This window comes from Cervus canadensis, chromosome 1 (genome assembly GCF_019320065.1).
Source record: "Cervus canadensis isolate Bull #8, Minnesota chromosome 1, ASM1932006v1, whole genome shotgun sequence".
Taxonomy (NCBI): domain Eukaryota; kingdom Metazoa; phylum Chordata; class Mammalia; order Artiodactyla; family Cervidae; genus Cervus; species Cervus canadensis.
Window position 1 is genome coordinate 30609189 of NC_057386.1, and position 15556 is coordinate 30624744.

Below are 15556 nucleotides of genomic sequence, written 5' to 3' on the forward strand. Positions count from 1 at the left end.
TGATGGAAGGATAGGTAGGTTGATGTTTGGGTAGATGGATGGGACAGATGGATGGATGAATAGATAGACAAATGGGTGAATGGATAATTCAGTGGTATAAAGTCAGCCTCTGTAGTTGAATCCACTTACATTTGAAATCAGGATCTACCGCTTATTAGCTGTGTGACCTTGGGCAAGATATCTAACATTTCTTAGTCTTAATTTTCTCATCAGTAAACTACGGTTACCAATAGCATGTACTCTATAGGGTCCTTTTGAAGGTTATACAAGATCACACATCAAAGAGTTTAGCACTATGTCTGGCACATAGTAATTGCTCAGTAAATTAAAGCCTTTAATTTCCTAAGCTGGCAGAACTATGAAGCAGAGTTATAACCAAGGTTTTGTTTACTTTTCTAATGTTGAGGGAATCGTTTGCCATTTTGAGACAGATTTCATGTCTTGAATGCAAGTAGCACACATCAGAATGTTGACTGGGCTTGGTCCCTACAGGGGTTGTGATAACTCAATACTTAGGAAGATGCAAACGCACTTTCATTCCTTGAGACCACTGACAACATTAACCAAGGTGTTAAGCGAATGAATAATTGGTCTTGACCTGAACACTCATTGACTAATTGTTTCTCCACGCCCAAATATTAACTGGCATTTGCTAAATTAGCAGACTCAGCTGGAGAGACTGGGAGAACTCATTCAAGCTGACAATTCCTAGGAAAGGGAGATGTATAAAAAAGGCAGTCGCAGTGAGCAGAAGGACATCAGAACTCCAGCAAAGAAGCCCTGGGTTGAAATTTCAGCTCCATTGATGTTTTGGTTCTAGAATTAGCCTGAGCCTCAGTTTCGTGTTTAAAATTGGGGTAACCATAGCTGCAAAGGTTCCAGGTTTGGTACAGGCACCGTGCTGGACAAGGCAGGTGAGGCCCTTAGAACCTGTTCAGTGTTCTCCACGTGTAAGATGCAACTCAGCTCAGCAGATGGCTAACACACAAACAATGAGTCCTGAAGAACATGAACATTTTCTGGCTTGAGTGATCAGAATGACTGTTTTCCCTGCTCAGATTTGCTGTCCAATTAATTAACTCTCCCCTGCTTGCCACACATTCACGGAAGCCAAGGAATCCATGTGCGGCGAACCAAAACAATTAGGTAGATAATTCAGGCAAAAAGCATCACTTTGTTTCCTGTATCCAGATACTGCAGCGAAGTGGCTCTGGGGGAGGGGGAGGTTGGGGAGTTTGGATGAGCAGGACAAAGAACCAGATTCAAGTTCTTAAATTAGAACCTCTGTAGTCGGCATGGGGGGGTGGGGGGGTGGGGCTGCCCTTGGCTGGGAACCGGCTTCAGTCCTCACTGGCCATTCTCTCTCTCCCCCCCAGATTCTCTTTCCCTGGGAAGGTCTCTCTCTGATCCCTTCTCCCCATCTCTTGCCTTCTGGATCTCTTTCTTTCTCTGAGTTTCTCTTTGACTCTGTGTCCCATTTTCTCTCTGGCTCCATCTGCCTGCCTGTTTCTGACCCTTTGATTCTGTTCCCTGCCCCGCTCCCCGTCTCATCGTCTCTGTTTACTCCATCATCTCTGAATCTTGCCCTCTGCCTCTCTCTGGCTCTGAGGCTCTGACTCTCTTCCCAAATATTTGGCTCCCTTTCTGTCCATCTCTCCCCCACCCCCACTTCCGTTCCCTCTCTTTCTCTACCTCTGTCCCTCTGTCGCTCCCTTGCTGTCTCTCTGTCACTGTCTGACCTATCTCCCCAGTCTCTGCCCCTTCCTCCGATCCCTGAAAGAAACGGCTACTCTATCGCAAAATCCCCTTCATTCTTCCTCAGTGACCAATTTTCTTTCCTACGGTGAGAAAGTAGCTCAGGCCTTAACCCATTTCCTCCGGCGTATCCAAATTAATTAGGTGAGGCTGGGATCGCACATTTCAGAATTAGAGTAATATTTATTGAGCACCCTGGAGAGAAGGGGATGGAAAGTGGAGAGGAACAGGAGTGAGGAGGGAGGTCATTGATTTGAGGAGCTGAGGGAAGGGGGTGTGAGATGATAGAGGGGGACCCAGCACCACCTGGGAACAAGGACCCCATTCCTAGCTGCCTGAGGGCTCCGGGCAAGGGGGAACCCTAGGGGGCGGTGCTCATGGAAGCAGAGAAGCCTGCTGTGGGTGTGGCCTCCTTGGGACCACACAGTGCAGGGTCCCTGCAGCCTAGCTAGCCTGTCTGTTCAGCACGTGTCCTTCCCTTTCAACTGGGCAGCCCAACTCAGCCCTGCCAACAGGGCACCTGGAGAGGGTATCACGCAAGTCATTACCTTCAGGAGGAGACAGCATGGCTGTAACCCAGTTAAAACTCCTTCTCCAGCAGCAAGCAGGGATGCTCTGGGGCACCTGATGTTCTCCAGAGAGGCGTCTTCCCCCTCACTTCTCAGCCCTCCGCATCGGCACAACTTCTCAGGATTGAGTACCGAGAGCCACCCCCTACCGACCCCCAACCAACCCCAAGAGTCCTGATCCTAGGTTGAACATCTCTTCTCTGCCGGGTCCCCCTTGGCCAATAAGCCTGGAGTGAATCTGCTGTGGGCTTGCCATTTACACTGTCCATATGGACCAAAGGGATGCTGGGTTGAAAGCCCTACAAAGGCTGGGATGGAGATACTCTTTGCTCCTTTCTCTCTTTGAGAGAGAAATGGCTGAGCAATGTGCCAAGAAAGACCCAGAGATACACTGACGGGTCAGACACACAAGATCCCCTGAATTTCAAGATGTTCGTCTCAGTGTTGCCAGCCCTACTTGTCCCAGAGCCCAGCCCAGCGTCCCATCTTGGTAGATATTGCAGGAACTAGATTGCATTGCGCGTTAATCAAAGACCTGCTTCACATAGTGCTAGGTACATGTGGCTTAGAGTTTCTCAACCTTGCCAGCACTCTGGGTGGGATAATTCTTTGTGGGGGGTGGGCCGTGTGGGATGTTCAGCAACATCCTTGGCCTCCGACCACCAGTAGCCAGTCGACTTCCCTCCCCAGTTTTGTGGCAACCAGAAAATGTCACCAGCTATTGCCAAATGTTCCCTAAGGGGCGAAATCACTGTCATTCACGTAGATTTAGTCTTGACTTTCCAAAAACATGGACTTAACCACTTGACTCTGTTTTTCCTTCATAGATTTCCTTCATAGATAAGAACTTGAGAGGCAAGATAAAGACAGAAAAAGAATATAAACTTTTTTTTTTTTTGGTAATAGTCACTTTATTGAGATGCAATTCACCTACTATAAAATTCATCCTTAAATTTAAAAGTGTTCAGTTCAGTGATTTTTGTACATTTTCAGAGTTGTCCAACTATCACCACTGTCTGGTTTTAGAATATTTTCATCATTCCCCCAAAGAAAACCCATACCTATTAATAGTCATTCTCCATTAACCCCTCCATTAGCCCCTAGTAGGGCTTCCTTGGTGGCCAAGTGGTAAAGAATCCGCCTGCAAGTGCAGGAGATGCCGGTTTGATCCCTGGTCGGGAAGATCCCTTGGAGAAGGAAATGGCAGCCCACTTCAGTATTCTTGCCTGGAAAGTCATGTGGACAGAGGAGCCTGGCAGGCTACAGTCCACGGGGTCACAAAGAGTTGGACACAACTGAGCAGCTAAACGGCAACAACAGCCCCTGGCAACCACCAGTCTACTTTCTGCCTCTATCGATCTGCCGAATCTGGGTATTTTATATACATAGAATCATAACCCGTGGTTTTTTGTGACTGGTTTCTTTCATGTAGCATGTTGTTTTCAAGGTCATTCATGTTGTAGCATATATCAAAGCATCTTGCTTTTTTAAGGCTGAATAATAATACTTTGTGTGAATACACAATATTTTATTAATCCATTCATCAGAAGATGGGCATTTGGGTTATTTCCACCTTTTGGCTATTGTTAATAATGCTGCTATGAACTTTCATGTACAAAGTTTGTGTAGGCATATGTTTTCATTTCTGTTGGGCATATACCTAGGAGTATTCTAATTGCTGGGCCATATGGAAACTCTATGTTTAATATTTGGAGGAACTGCCAAACTGTTTACCAAAGGGCCTGCACCATTTTGCATTCCCACCAGTAGTGTATGAAAGCTCCAATTTCTCCACATCCGTGCCAGTTTCTTTATGACCAGTGTCTTTTGGTCATAGCTATCCTGGTGGGTGTGAACATGTATCATATTGTGTTTTTGATTTGTACTTTCAAATGTTGAGCTACTTACTTTTCATGCCTGTACCTTGTTTGGAGCAATGTTTAATTATATCTCATCCATTTTTAAATTGTGTTGTTTGTTTTTTATTGCTGAATTATAAGAGTTCTTTAAATATTCTGAATGCATATCTCTTAGCAGAAATGTGATTTGCAAGTATTTTCTCCCATTCTCTGGGTTGTCTTTCATTTTCTTTGTGCTATTTTCTGATGTAGAAATGTTTTTAGTTTTGATGAAGTCGAGTCTGCAAATTTTTTCTTTTGTTCCTTGTGCTTGGGTGTCATATCTAAGAAACCTTTGCCAAGTCTGAGGTTATAGAGACTGACTTCTCAATTTTCTTCTGAGAGCATATAGTGTTAGCTCTAATATTTAGGTTTATGATCCATTTTGAATTAATTGCTACATATGGTGTGAGGTGAGGGTGCAGTTTTAATTCTCTGCGTGTGGACGTCCATTTGTTGAAGAGACTTCTTTTCCAGTGATCATGGCGTCCTTGTCGAAAATCAGTTGAACATAGGTTTATTTCTGGACTCTTCAATTTGATTCCACTGGTCTGTACTTCTGTTGTAACTTTTAACTCGCTGTTTCCTTACCATGGAAAAATGGTAGGAAAGTGTCTTTCATAAATAGGGTGAAGGAGTCTAGGTAATTTGCGTGGATGTATGGTTAAAAAAATATATATAAAATATTGATCACATTTTGGAATTAAAAGGGATCTTCGAGGTCATGTTAGTCTAAACCGTTTGTTTTGCTGCTGGGGAATAAAAAGATTAAATTTCAATTTCAGTGGCTAACAAATCTGTCTGAAGATTCACAGCTCATCAGTGGCAGAGCTGGTATTAGAACCCAGATCTCTCGATTTTGTGGGGCAGTGTTTTTTTCTTATTGCCAGGCCCCAGGTCTGCCCGAAGTTCCTTTACCAAGCTAGCGAGGTTCTGTCTTCGCCTCCTCACTTCTTGGTCCACAGAAGTGAATGAGGTGGTGACGTGTGTGCGCTTTCCCTCCTAGAGCCTGAGGAAAAAAAGCAAGCCAGCATGGGGAAAGCATTCGGAAAATCTGAAATTGCTGTATAAATGCCACTAAATGATAAGATTGCCAGCTTGCTGCTCCTCTCCTAGGAAGGTTCAGCATGTCAGAGGCAGAATAATGAAAGGAAACAATTCACTCTCAGACTCCTTTTTAAACTGCTGTGGTTGTCACTTTTCAAGGAAGGGGGCCGAGTGCGGGGAGCTGGAAGGAAGCCTCGGGGTGGGCTGGGTGTGGCCCGATCTCAGGTGGGCTGGACTGGCTGGGAGAGGGCTGGAAGCACAGTGCCTCACCCACGCGTGAGGGACAGCCCAGGTACATGGAAGAGTCCTTGCCTCGCCCATGCAAAAAACTGGGCACCTGACCCTGAAATGACCGTGTCCGATGGTGGTCCCTTGGGTCTCCTGAGAGCATCCTGTGTGTCCCCGTTTTCTACCAACAGTAGTATCACCTGTGATATTCACCTGCAGAGGGAGTCTTGTTCCAACCAGGTGTGGGAATGATTTCCCCTAAATGCTGAGCCCCTAGATGGTCAGAACTGTGTTCTGTTTACCCTGGTCTCTGCCGTGACTGAGGCACACAGTCCTTAATTAATGCACATTTGGTGTTGGGTGAATGAAACCTGCTCCTGTGGTGCTGGGGCCCTTGCAGAGGGCGTGGACCTCTCTAGCAGCATCTCTGTACATGTCTCTTTCCTCTTGTGTATTTTTCTCTCTCTATGTTTGTGATTGCTCCGTCCTCTAAGCTCCAGCTGCATTCACTGCCTGCACCGTCCTTGTATTCTGATATTTATCATTTTATCTGTACGTCCTGTCTGCAGCTAAAGCACCCCTTTCTGGACCATGGGAGCTGTGTTTTGTACTTATTTAGGTCACCCATATAGATACACTCTCCTCGGTGTGTGTCGTTCGATGGGGAGGTTGATCCCCCTGATATTAATTACTTGCCACTGAACTGGAGGCCAACAGTGACCACCTTTCACTGCAGTGGCATTCCTCACGGCACCTCCTGTAGTATCTGCCTGGCATAGGGGCTTATTTGGGGAACCAGCATTTTGCAAGTGTTCAGAGTTCATTGGTATGAAATGAACCAAAGAAAGAAACCACAATCACAACCTTTTAATACCTGTCCCACCAGGCATGGCAGCCTCTCCCCTATATCCCCACTGGGTCCAACACCAGATGATGCTGTGGCTGTAGCTGAATACTGGGTCTCCATCCATCAAAGGGCCAGTGAAAGTCACCCACCCAGCTTCCTTTGTGGTTGTGCTCACTGGTTTGGTGAATCTCACTGTGTGGTCTCTTTCTCTTTCAGGGCTCTGGCTGACATCCTAAGACAACAGGGACCAATCCCCATAGCACACTGTGAAAGAGAAACTATCTCGGCCATTGATAGCTCTCCCAAAGAGAACACGCCGGTCCGATCGTCCTCCAAAAACCACTACACCCCCGTGCGCACGGCCAAGCAGACTCCAGGTAAGTGAGCGCCGATCACTTTGCGTCTCTGCTGAGGCTGGTGAGAGGGTTCTGTGGTGTTTCTGCTTCAGCCGGGCAGGTCGTGGAGCCCCGACCTGGTGGGCTTGTGGAAGAGTCTGGGGACTGTCCCTCCTGGGGAGAGAGTGGCATGGGAGACCGCCGCCAGTGAGTGTCTGGGCTGGAGGAGAGCTGATTGTTTAGGGCTTCTGTGATCTCGTGAGTGTCTGCATAATTCTCTTCCCTGGAAGGAACTTGCGGCAGCCTTGGGGGTGAGGTATAGTCACCGTCTTGCCCACGTGGTGGGAAGGCAGATCTTTCACAAGAAGTGGCTGCAATCAGAGACTGCTCCACTGTTGGAATCTCAAAAAGCATTTCCTGTGGGTAGGGATTACGCCTGTGTTGTAGGATAACCCTTTCCTGTGCTCTGTGGAATCTCTGAATATGTGAGTTGCTGTGTGATAGCAATATGCTGGTATTCTTCCACTTGGTCATCACTGTAACCCGTATGGAACAATGAACAAAACAAGGCAATAACAATAAATAATGTAACCTCACATGTATGGGGATCTTGCTGTGTGCCAAGTGTTATGCTGATCATTTTACATGAATTGTCTTACTTATTTTTCACAGCAGCCTTTGACGTGCTTATATTATCCTCTTTTTATATATGGAACAGAAAGGCTCAATGATTTTCCCAAGGACATATGGTTAGTATGAAAGCAAGCCTGGATTCAAACTGAGGCATGTAGGTAACAACAGTCAGGTCTAGAAAACCCTAGTATCCTAATCCAGTTTAGGACATTACTTTCTCAGAGTTTCTGAGAGGACTGTCCCCTTACAAGAGTAACTGGGAAGGTCATCTCTCATTGTGAGCATTACCAGACAGCCTACTACTAACCCCAATCTCAGACATGGCTTCTGTGTTGATACTTGGATCTAAAAGTGCCACGTCTGTCACCCTATAGCTCTTCAGAGGCTGTAGGGTCTGAACTAAACCTGCAATAAAGATATGCAGTCACTAGGTGGCAATAGGTATGTTTCGAATTCAAACTGTAGCAGACATGGTATTGAGACCAAATTTATTAAATGAGAAGTCACATACTTGCCTATGAGGTAATAGAGTTAAGTCTTTTGAGACTGTGATAAAAATCAAGGACATTCACCTCCCCCAAATATACACATATGAATATATATTTGATCCAACATGTTGTGTAGGGTTTACAAGGTTCTTCCAAAGTTAAAAGTCTCTGATTTAAAATTAAAGATGAGAAATCCACCCTTGCAAAAATTTTAAGGTGCATTTTTAGCCTGAATATCATAAATGTTTAAAATGTAAGTAATAGAAGGAACTGGCAAAAACCTCGAGACCAGTGATTATCTCCCTTGCTGCATATTAGAATCACCTGGGGAAGCTCTTAAAAATGCTGATGATGCTGGTGTCTGGGTCCCACCAATTAACCAGAGTTTCTGGGGATGCTGCTGGCAGCAGTATTTTAAAAAATCACTCGAAAGTGATTCTAACACACAGACAGAATAAAGAGCCACTTGTCCAGATGGATTCCTTTATTTTATGAATGAAGACACTGAAAGGCTGTGCCAGTCGTCCTCAAATTTGGCTTCACGCTGGAATCACCTTGGGAGCTTTAAAAATTAAGAGTACCTGGGCCTCACCTCCAGAGATTATAATTTAATTGATGTGGGGGTGTGGCCTGAGCAGGAGGTGGGGGGCATGTTTCTTTCTAATAGGTTGTTGTCATTCAGTTATGTCCAACTCTTGGTGACCCGTGAACTGCAGCACTCCAGGCTTTGCTGTCCTTTACTATCAGAGTTTGCTCAAACTCATGTCTGTTGAGTCGATGGTGCCATCCAACCATCTCATCCTCTGTCCCTGCATTTCTCCTCCTACCTTCAATCTTTCCCAGAGTCATGGTCTTTTCCAGTGAGTTGGCTCTTCGTATCAGCTGGCTAAAGTATTAGAGCTTCAGCTTCAGCATCAGTCCTTCCAATGAATATTCAGGGTTGATTTCCTTTAGGATTGACTGGTTTGGTCTCTTTGCAGACCAAGGGACTCTCAAGAGGCTTCTCCGCACCATAGGTGATTTTAATATGGAGCAAAGTTTGGGGAAATCACTGAGCTGTGGAAATTGCAGAAAGGTGCCATTCTAATTTATTGTTGATTGTCTGATTTAAACTTGGTATTGTGACCATCTGCAAGGGGGCATTTCTGTTTCTCCAAAGACTCATGGTTTGAAGTCAGGCTCTTCCAGAATCTTGTCTATGGTTTTGGAACTTCAGGTCACTCTGGTTCCCAAAGCATTCCTGGAAGTTTATCTTCATCCCTGTCTGTTCCGCTTTTCTCTGTCTCATTCACAAACCAGATAGTTGCCAGTCATTGAGTCTAGATGAAGTGTACAGTCTTGATTTGCCCTTAAATGCCTTTCACTGGTCCTGAAGATCTGTCATTTCTTCTGGTTTCTGTATATATCCTTTCCTCTGTTGATCTGAGAAGAGAAGCTTATAGTTAAATGATTCACTCCTTTGTTTTGAGAAATCCCTCCCTGTATTTCTCAATTTGGAACTCTTCACTTGGCTTTTAGAGATGTGAATTGTTCCCTGGCCCAGAATGCATTCTCAATGGTGATACTTAGATTTAAAAGCAATTTCATAACCATCTGCAATGTCTACAACTTCTAATGGATGCAACTGCTTTTCTAAATCCTTTGCCACAGAAGACTGCGTTTTGAGCAGAAGTTTAAATAGAACTTTGTATAAGTGTTCAAAGTAGAGACGTGTTGTGGTTTCACCACTGGTCAAATCAACAGATCACTGATCAGAGGAGTATTGTGGCAAGAGTTTTGTTGGGGGATCTTGAGAAGACATCCAGAAATCTCAGGAGGCATCATAGCCTATGAGTCTGGACCAGCCACATCAGTATCACTTGAAAGTTTTTGAGAAATGCAGAATCTCAGGCTTCCATCTCACCTGCTTGAGGAGAATTTGCATTTTCATGAGGTCACGTAGCAAATAACATTTAAGAAGCCCTGACACAACATGGCCTGTGACATAAATACCTCAGTTTTTTTTCTTTTCTTCCCCTTTCACATGCTGCGTATGTGACTTTGGCAAGTTTCTTTGCCTTTCTAAATTTCTTCATCTGCCTTGAGGCTAATAGTACAGCTGTGTCAGTTCAGTTCAGTTCAGTCACTCAGTCGTGTCTGACTCTTCGCAACCCCACGGACTGCAACATGCCAGGCCTCCCTGTCTATCACCAACTCCCGGAGTTTACTCAAACTCATGTCTATTGAGTTGGTGATGCTATCCAACCAGCTCATCCTCTGTCGTCCCCTTCTCCTCCCACCTTCAATCTTTCCCAGCATCAGGGTCTTTTCAAATGAGTCAGTTCTTCTCATCAGGTGGCCGAAGTATTGGAGTTTCGGCTTCAACCTCAGTCCTTCCAATGAACATCCAGGACTGATTTCCTTTAGGAGGGACTGGTTGGATCTCCTTGCAGTCCAAGAGACTCTCAAGAGTCTTCTCCAACACCACAGTTCAAAAGCATCAATTCTTTGGCACTCAGCTTTCTTTATAGTCCAACTCTCACATCCATACATGACCACTGGAAAAACCATAGCCTTGACTAGACGGACCTTTGTTGGCAAAGTAATGTCTCTGCTTTTCAATATGCTATCTAGGTTGGTTATGACTCTTCTTCCAAGGAGTAAGTGTCTTTTAATTTCATGGCTGCAGTCACCATCTGCAGTGATTTTTGAGCCCCCCAAAATAAAGTCTGTCACTGTTTCCACTGTTTCTGCATCTATTTTCCATGAAGTGATGGGACTGGATGCCATGATCTTAGTTTTCTGAATGTGTAGAGTAGTTTAATGAGTTAAACTAAGGAGATCACTTAAAATAGATCCTGAACGTAGCAAACCTCTATATCAGCCATAGTGGGGCTATGGAAGTATATTCACAACTCAAGGCAAATAAATCAAATTAATGAGAGAAATATAGGCATTGGTGTCCTTAGACCAGGAAGGATCCATGTGGCTGTATCCAGGATGAAAGCCCCTGGCCCTAAGCCTTCTGTGCTTGCCCCTGCCTGCAGCACATCCTCTGAGGATGAAGGGGCTTTGGAGGGCTTTCTGGGGCTCTTGCATGTCGAAAGCACAGGCTTGTTTGGTTTAGGGAGTGGGATGAGGGTCCTGCCTTAATAATAGTAAAAGCAATGATACCACGAATGTGGAGTACCCACTCTTTCTGGCTAGTCTGTTAGTTACTTTATTTATAATGCAAAGGGGATCCTGCAACATTTCATAGCTATAACATCTCTTATTTTCACATTGGCAGAAAATTCCTCTTTCCTTCCAGAAGAGTCCTTTATCTTAACTCTTCTGGAAATCCCTCTCCAGTTTTAAAGGGAGCTTTAATACTGGACAGTTACTTTGGACACGGAAAATCAGTGAAGCCCATCTCCATCTCCCGCCTCTCAAATATGGCTGCCTCTAGACTCTCACTACTCAAAGTGTGGTCCATGGACCAGTAGTGACTGCATCCCATGAGAACTTGTTAGAAGTGTAGACTCTTGGACCCGTCCTCTGACCTAGTGATTCAGAATCTGCATTTTAACAAGATCTTTAGGCAATTTGTACACATATTAAAGTTGGAGAAGATCCCATTAGAACCACGAGCCTCAGCCCTGCTGACACACAGGAATGATGTAAGCAATTCTGGTGACACTAATGCCTGGCCCTTACCTCCCAGGATTCTGATTGAATTGGTCTGGGGTAGAATCTGGATGTTAGTATTTTTCAAAAACTTCCCACATGATTCCATTGTGCAACAAACCAAGAACCAGAGCTAAAGGGAGATTGTCAAATAAGAAAAACGTCCTCAAGGACTGCAGAGTTTGAATTCACATCAAGACTCACAAAGATGGTGCTTGGCTGGTCCTTCTTAGTGAGCTGCAGGGGTAAGTCTTCTCCATGGCAGGTGGGCTGAAGGAGTGGAGGATTTGGGCTCATCTGAAAGAGGGAGGGGTCAGTCTGTAGCTATGAATGGAGACCCCTGGGCAGAAGTAGGTGTGAATAAAAATACAGGAGCACCCCCCTCCCCCCACCCATCCATGGATTCAACCAAGCTCAGATCCTGTACTGTGTTTACCATCCAAGGTTGGCTGAATCCTCGGATGTGGAAGCTGCAGGTACAGAGGGTTGACTATGGGACTTGAGTATCCATGGAATTTGGCTTCCCTTGCAGTTTCTGGAACCATCCCTTGGATACCAGGGGCTGACTGCATCAGAATTGAATGGCAGACCGGGCACAGCTGGGCATCACGATATGTTCTGTATCTGGAACTGCAGGTCCCTGAGCCCAGGATCTCAGAGGCTTGCAGAGGGCTTGCGTGACCTTCAAGAATGGGGAGGAGTGGGGACCTTGCTTGTTCAGCTGGTCTGATTCACTCCTAAAGAACCTGTCTTGGGACAACTCGGGGAGAGTAGGGGTACCCATCCCTCGGATATCATGTGCTGGGGTTCCAAAGTCTTGATAACCAACTTACCATCATCAAGAGTGGCGTCTGCTAGAGGGAATAAATATTTATGCCGCAGCTCCACACCACTGGGAGTTGTGTACGTTAGTTATCAGTCCTCTGCCTCCTGTCAAAGCCGCCTGCATTAATGGCAGACCAAGGGAGCCAAGGGGCATGCCTCCAAGCTTCATGGAGACCAAGAATGGGGCTGGACAGTTGACAGAGGGGCTCTCAGTTACAACGCTGCATAACCCGGCCCCTCAGTGCTTTCTTGAGCTCAGACCCTATTACCTTCTGCCTTTCTCTCTGGGATCTAGACATCTGACCCTCTTCAAGTCAGCATGTTCTTGCCTTGGGGTATTTCCCCTTCTCTTTGGTGGCCAGAAACTATCCAGCATCAGATATTTGTGCTGTGAAAGTTGATGCTCACAAGAGGTTGACGACCTTTCCTAACCTCCTCATCTGCTCCCGTCCCCTGCTTCATTTTCTTCTGGGCACCTACACCATCTAACACCATAGATTGATAAGATCACTAGTTTATTGTCTCTGTCCCTATCAGAATGTAAGCTCCATGTAGGCAAGGGTTCGTCTTATTCTCTGTGGCATATTAGATCCAAGAGCATTCCCTGGAAGCTCATTGTAACAGCTCAGTGAGTATTTGCAGGGACTGTCAAGATGGTCCTTCACTTGGAAAGATGGAGGAGCCAGACCGCAGGCGTTAGTGACCTGCCTGAATGCTGCAGAGATCTCATCACGGTTGTGTGACCCTCTGCTGCCCTGTCTGCAAAATTAGCGTAGAGTTGGCCACACTGACAGCCCACGGGGCTGGTTATACAGTGGGGAGCTGAGCTGGGAGATGCCCAGGCTTCACCCCACAGCCTTTCTCCTCCCATCCTGGGGCTGACCCAAGACTCCAGGTTCAGTGTGGCCAGAGGGTAGGAGCTTTGCTTACTTCCATCTGTAGAATGGGTTAATAGTAGTGCTTCCCTCCTAGGGCTGCTGTGGGGAGTAAAGGAGTGTTAATACCATCAGAGCAGCATCTGATAGAAACACTGTTTCAAGCCTGCACTTCTTCCTCTGGTGGTCACCAGGCCACGTGTGGCTGTTTGTGGAGCGCTTGAAATGTGTTTCAGAGCCTCACAAGATTTCAGAGTCAGTGTGGAAAAAGAAAGAATATTAAAATAGCTTCATAATTTTTTATATTGATTACATTTGAAATGATAATATTTTGGATATATCAGGTTAAATAGAATCTATTATTAAAATTAATTTCATCTATTTTTTTTCATTTTTTAACATGATGACTAAGAAATGTGGACTTAGCTATGTGGGTCATATCTATGATTTGCATCTCATTGACACTGGACGGGGCTGGTTTAAACGTTAGTAGTGTGGGGACCATCCCTAACGGTCCAGTGGTTAAGACTCCATGCTTCCAATGCAGGGGGCATGGGTTGGATCCCTGGTCAGGGAAGTAAGATCCCACTTGCTGCATGGCCAAAGATTAAATAAATAAAGTTTTACAAACGTTAGTGGTGCAGAGTGTCTCTTTGAGTTAAAATTTCGGTCTTGAATAGAAAATCCTGTCGGTTTGGGGAGCTTACACTGTAATGGAGGAGATGTCAATAGGTAAATAATTTCAGAGAGTGCGAAATGCTCTGGGCACAGGCAGGCAGGTGATGTGTTAGAGGAAGGCTGGGGAAAGGGAGGCCTGTTTTTAAAACATTTTTTTTTCTTGAAATATACTTGATTTACAATGTTATGTTAATGTCTGTGGTATAGCAAAGTGACTCAGTTATACCTATGTATGCATTCTTTTTCATATTCTTTTATGTTATGGTTTATCACAGGATATAGAATATAGTCCCCTGTGCTATACAGTAGGACCTTGTTGTTTATCCACCCTACATATAATAGTTTGCATCTGCTCATCCCAAACTCCTAATCCATCCCTCCCCACCCTCTTTCCCTTGGCACTGTGATAGTGTGGTCCTAGGAGGTGGCATTTGAGCTGGTACCTGACTGACAGGGAGGAGCCAGCCATGGGGACATACAGAAGAAGAACATTCTAGGCAGAGGGAGCAGCAAGTCCAAAGGCCTTGAGGCTGGAGCGCACCTGGCTGTTCATGAAACCAAAAGCAGACACAGGTGTTGAGTGTGGTCGGTGAAGGAGTGGCAGGTGCATGTTGAGAATGGAGGGGTAGACATGGGCCAGCTATGCATGGTCTTGGAGGCCATGGTAAGGAACGTGGATCTAATTTAACTATGCTGATCTGATGTCTGGTATAGTAAGATAGCCTTGGTTGCCGAGTAGTAGACGTGGACTCTGTTGAGAACCAGGATAACCTGTTCTTGTAGTTTACTTGCTAAGTCATGTTTGACTCTTTGTGACGGACACAGCGCCTTAGACGGCTCGGCCATCCTGACACATAGGATAACCAGTTAGCATTTCTAATAGAAAGGTGGGTTAATGAGAGAGCTTTCTCTGGCTACTTCTCCTGCATGAAGACGCCCTCACTGTAAAGAAGGCAGGATAATGCAGTGACAGAACTGGACAAGCCAAGACCCAGATCCTGCCTGAACTTGGACCAGCTGATAGACCTTAGTCCAGGGCTGTTCAGCAGGGCTTGGCAGACTTTTTCTGAAAAGGGCCAGGTTGTAAATATTTCAGATTCTATGGCCGTAAGGTCTCCACCGTAGCTACTCAGCTGTACCACAGAGATACGTAAAAGAGTGAGCAGCACTGTGTTCCCATGAAACACTATTTATAACAGTAATAGATGGTGGGCAGGGCTGGGCCCATGGCTGTTGTTTGTCAACCCCTGTTCTTCATTTCTCTCTGAAAGCCCCAGGCACCTTCCAGGCGACCTCTGCTTCCATGTGACATGTCAGTGGGGGAGACACATCCCTCACCAGGATGCTGTGAGCGAGTCAGAGGCCAGCGCAGAACTGTGACCCAGGAGTGCCCCGTAAATGTCAGGCCCCACTTCCCCCCTCCCTTTTCTGCAACTCTGGCCAGGGTTTTGTTGGATCCTAGCTTTGCAGCAGGTACAATGAGGCCTAACGAGAGCTAAGGAATTACCATGTCCCAATAGAGGCTATGGTTTTTCCAGTAGTCATGTATGGATGTGAGAGTTGGACTATAAAGGAAGCTGAGTGCCCAAGAGTTGATGTTTTTGAACTGTGGTGTTGGAGAAGACTCTTGAGAGTCCCTTGGACTGCAAGGAGATCCAACCAGTCCATCCTAAAGGAGATCAGTCCTGGGTGTTCATTGGAAGGACTGATGTTGAAGCTAAAACTCCAATACT

General features: G+C 45.6%; 1 protein-coding gene across 1 annotated transcript in view; it reads left to right on the top strand.

Moving 5' to 3' along the window:
* Positions 1-15556, top strand: part of LOC122420286 (protein shisa-6-like) — a 38679-nt gene that overhangs the window by 17700 nt on the left and 5423 nt on the right. Inside the window, exons 3-4 of the mRNA XM_043435639.1 lie at positions 6561-6721; positions 14133-14138. Coding sequence (XP_043291574.1) covers positions 6561-6721; positions 14133-14138 — 167 coding nt within the window. The remainder of the gene's footprint in view (positions 1-6560; positions 6722-14132; positions 14139-15556) is intronic.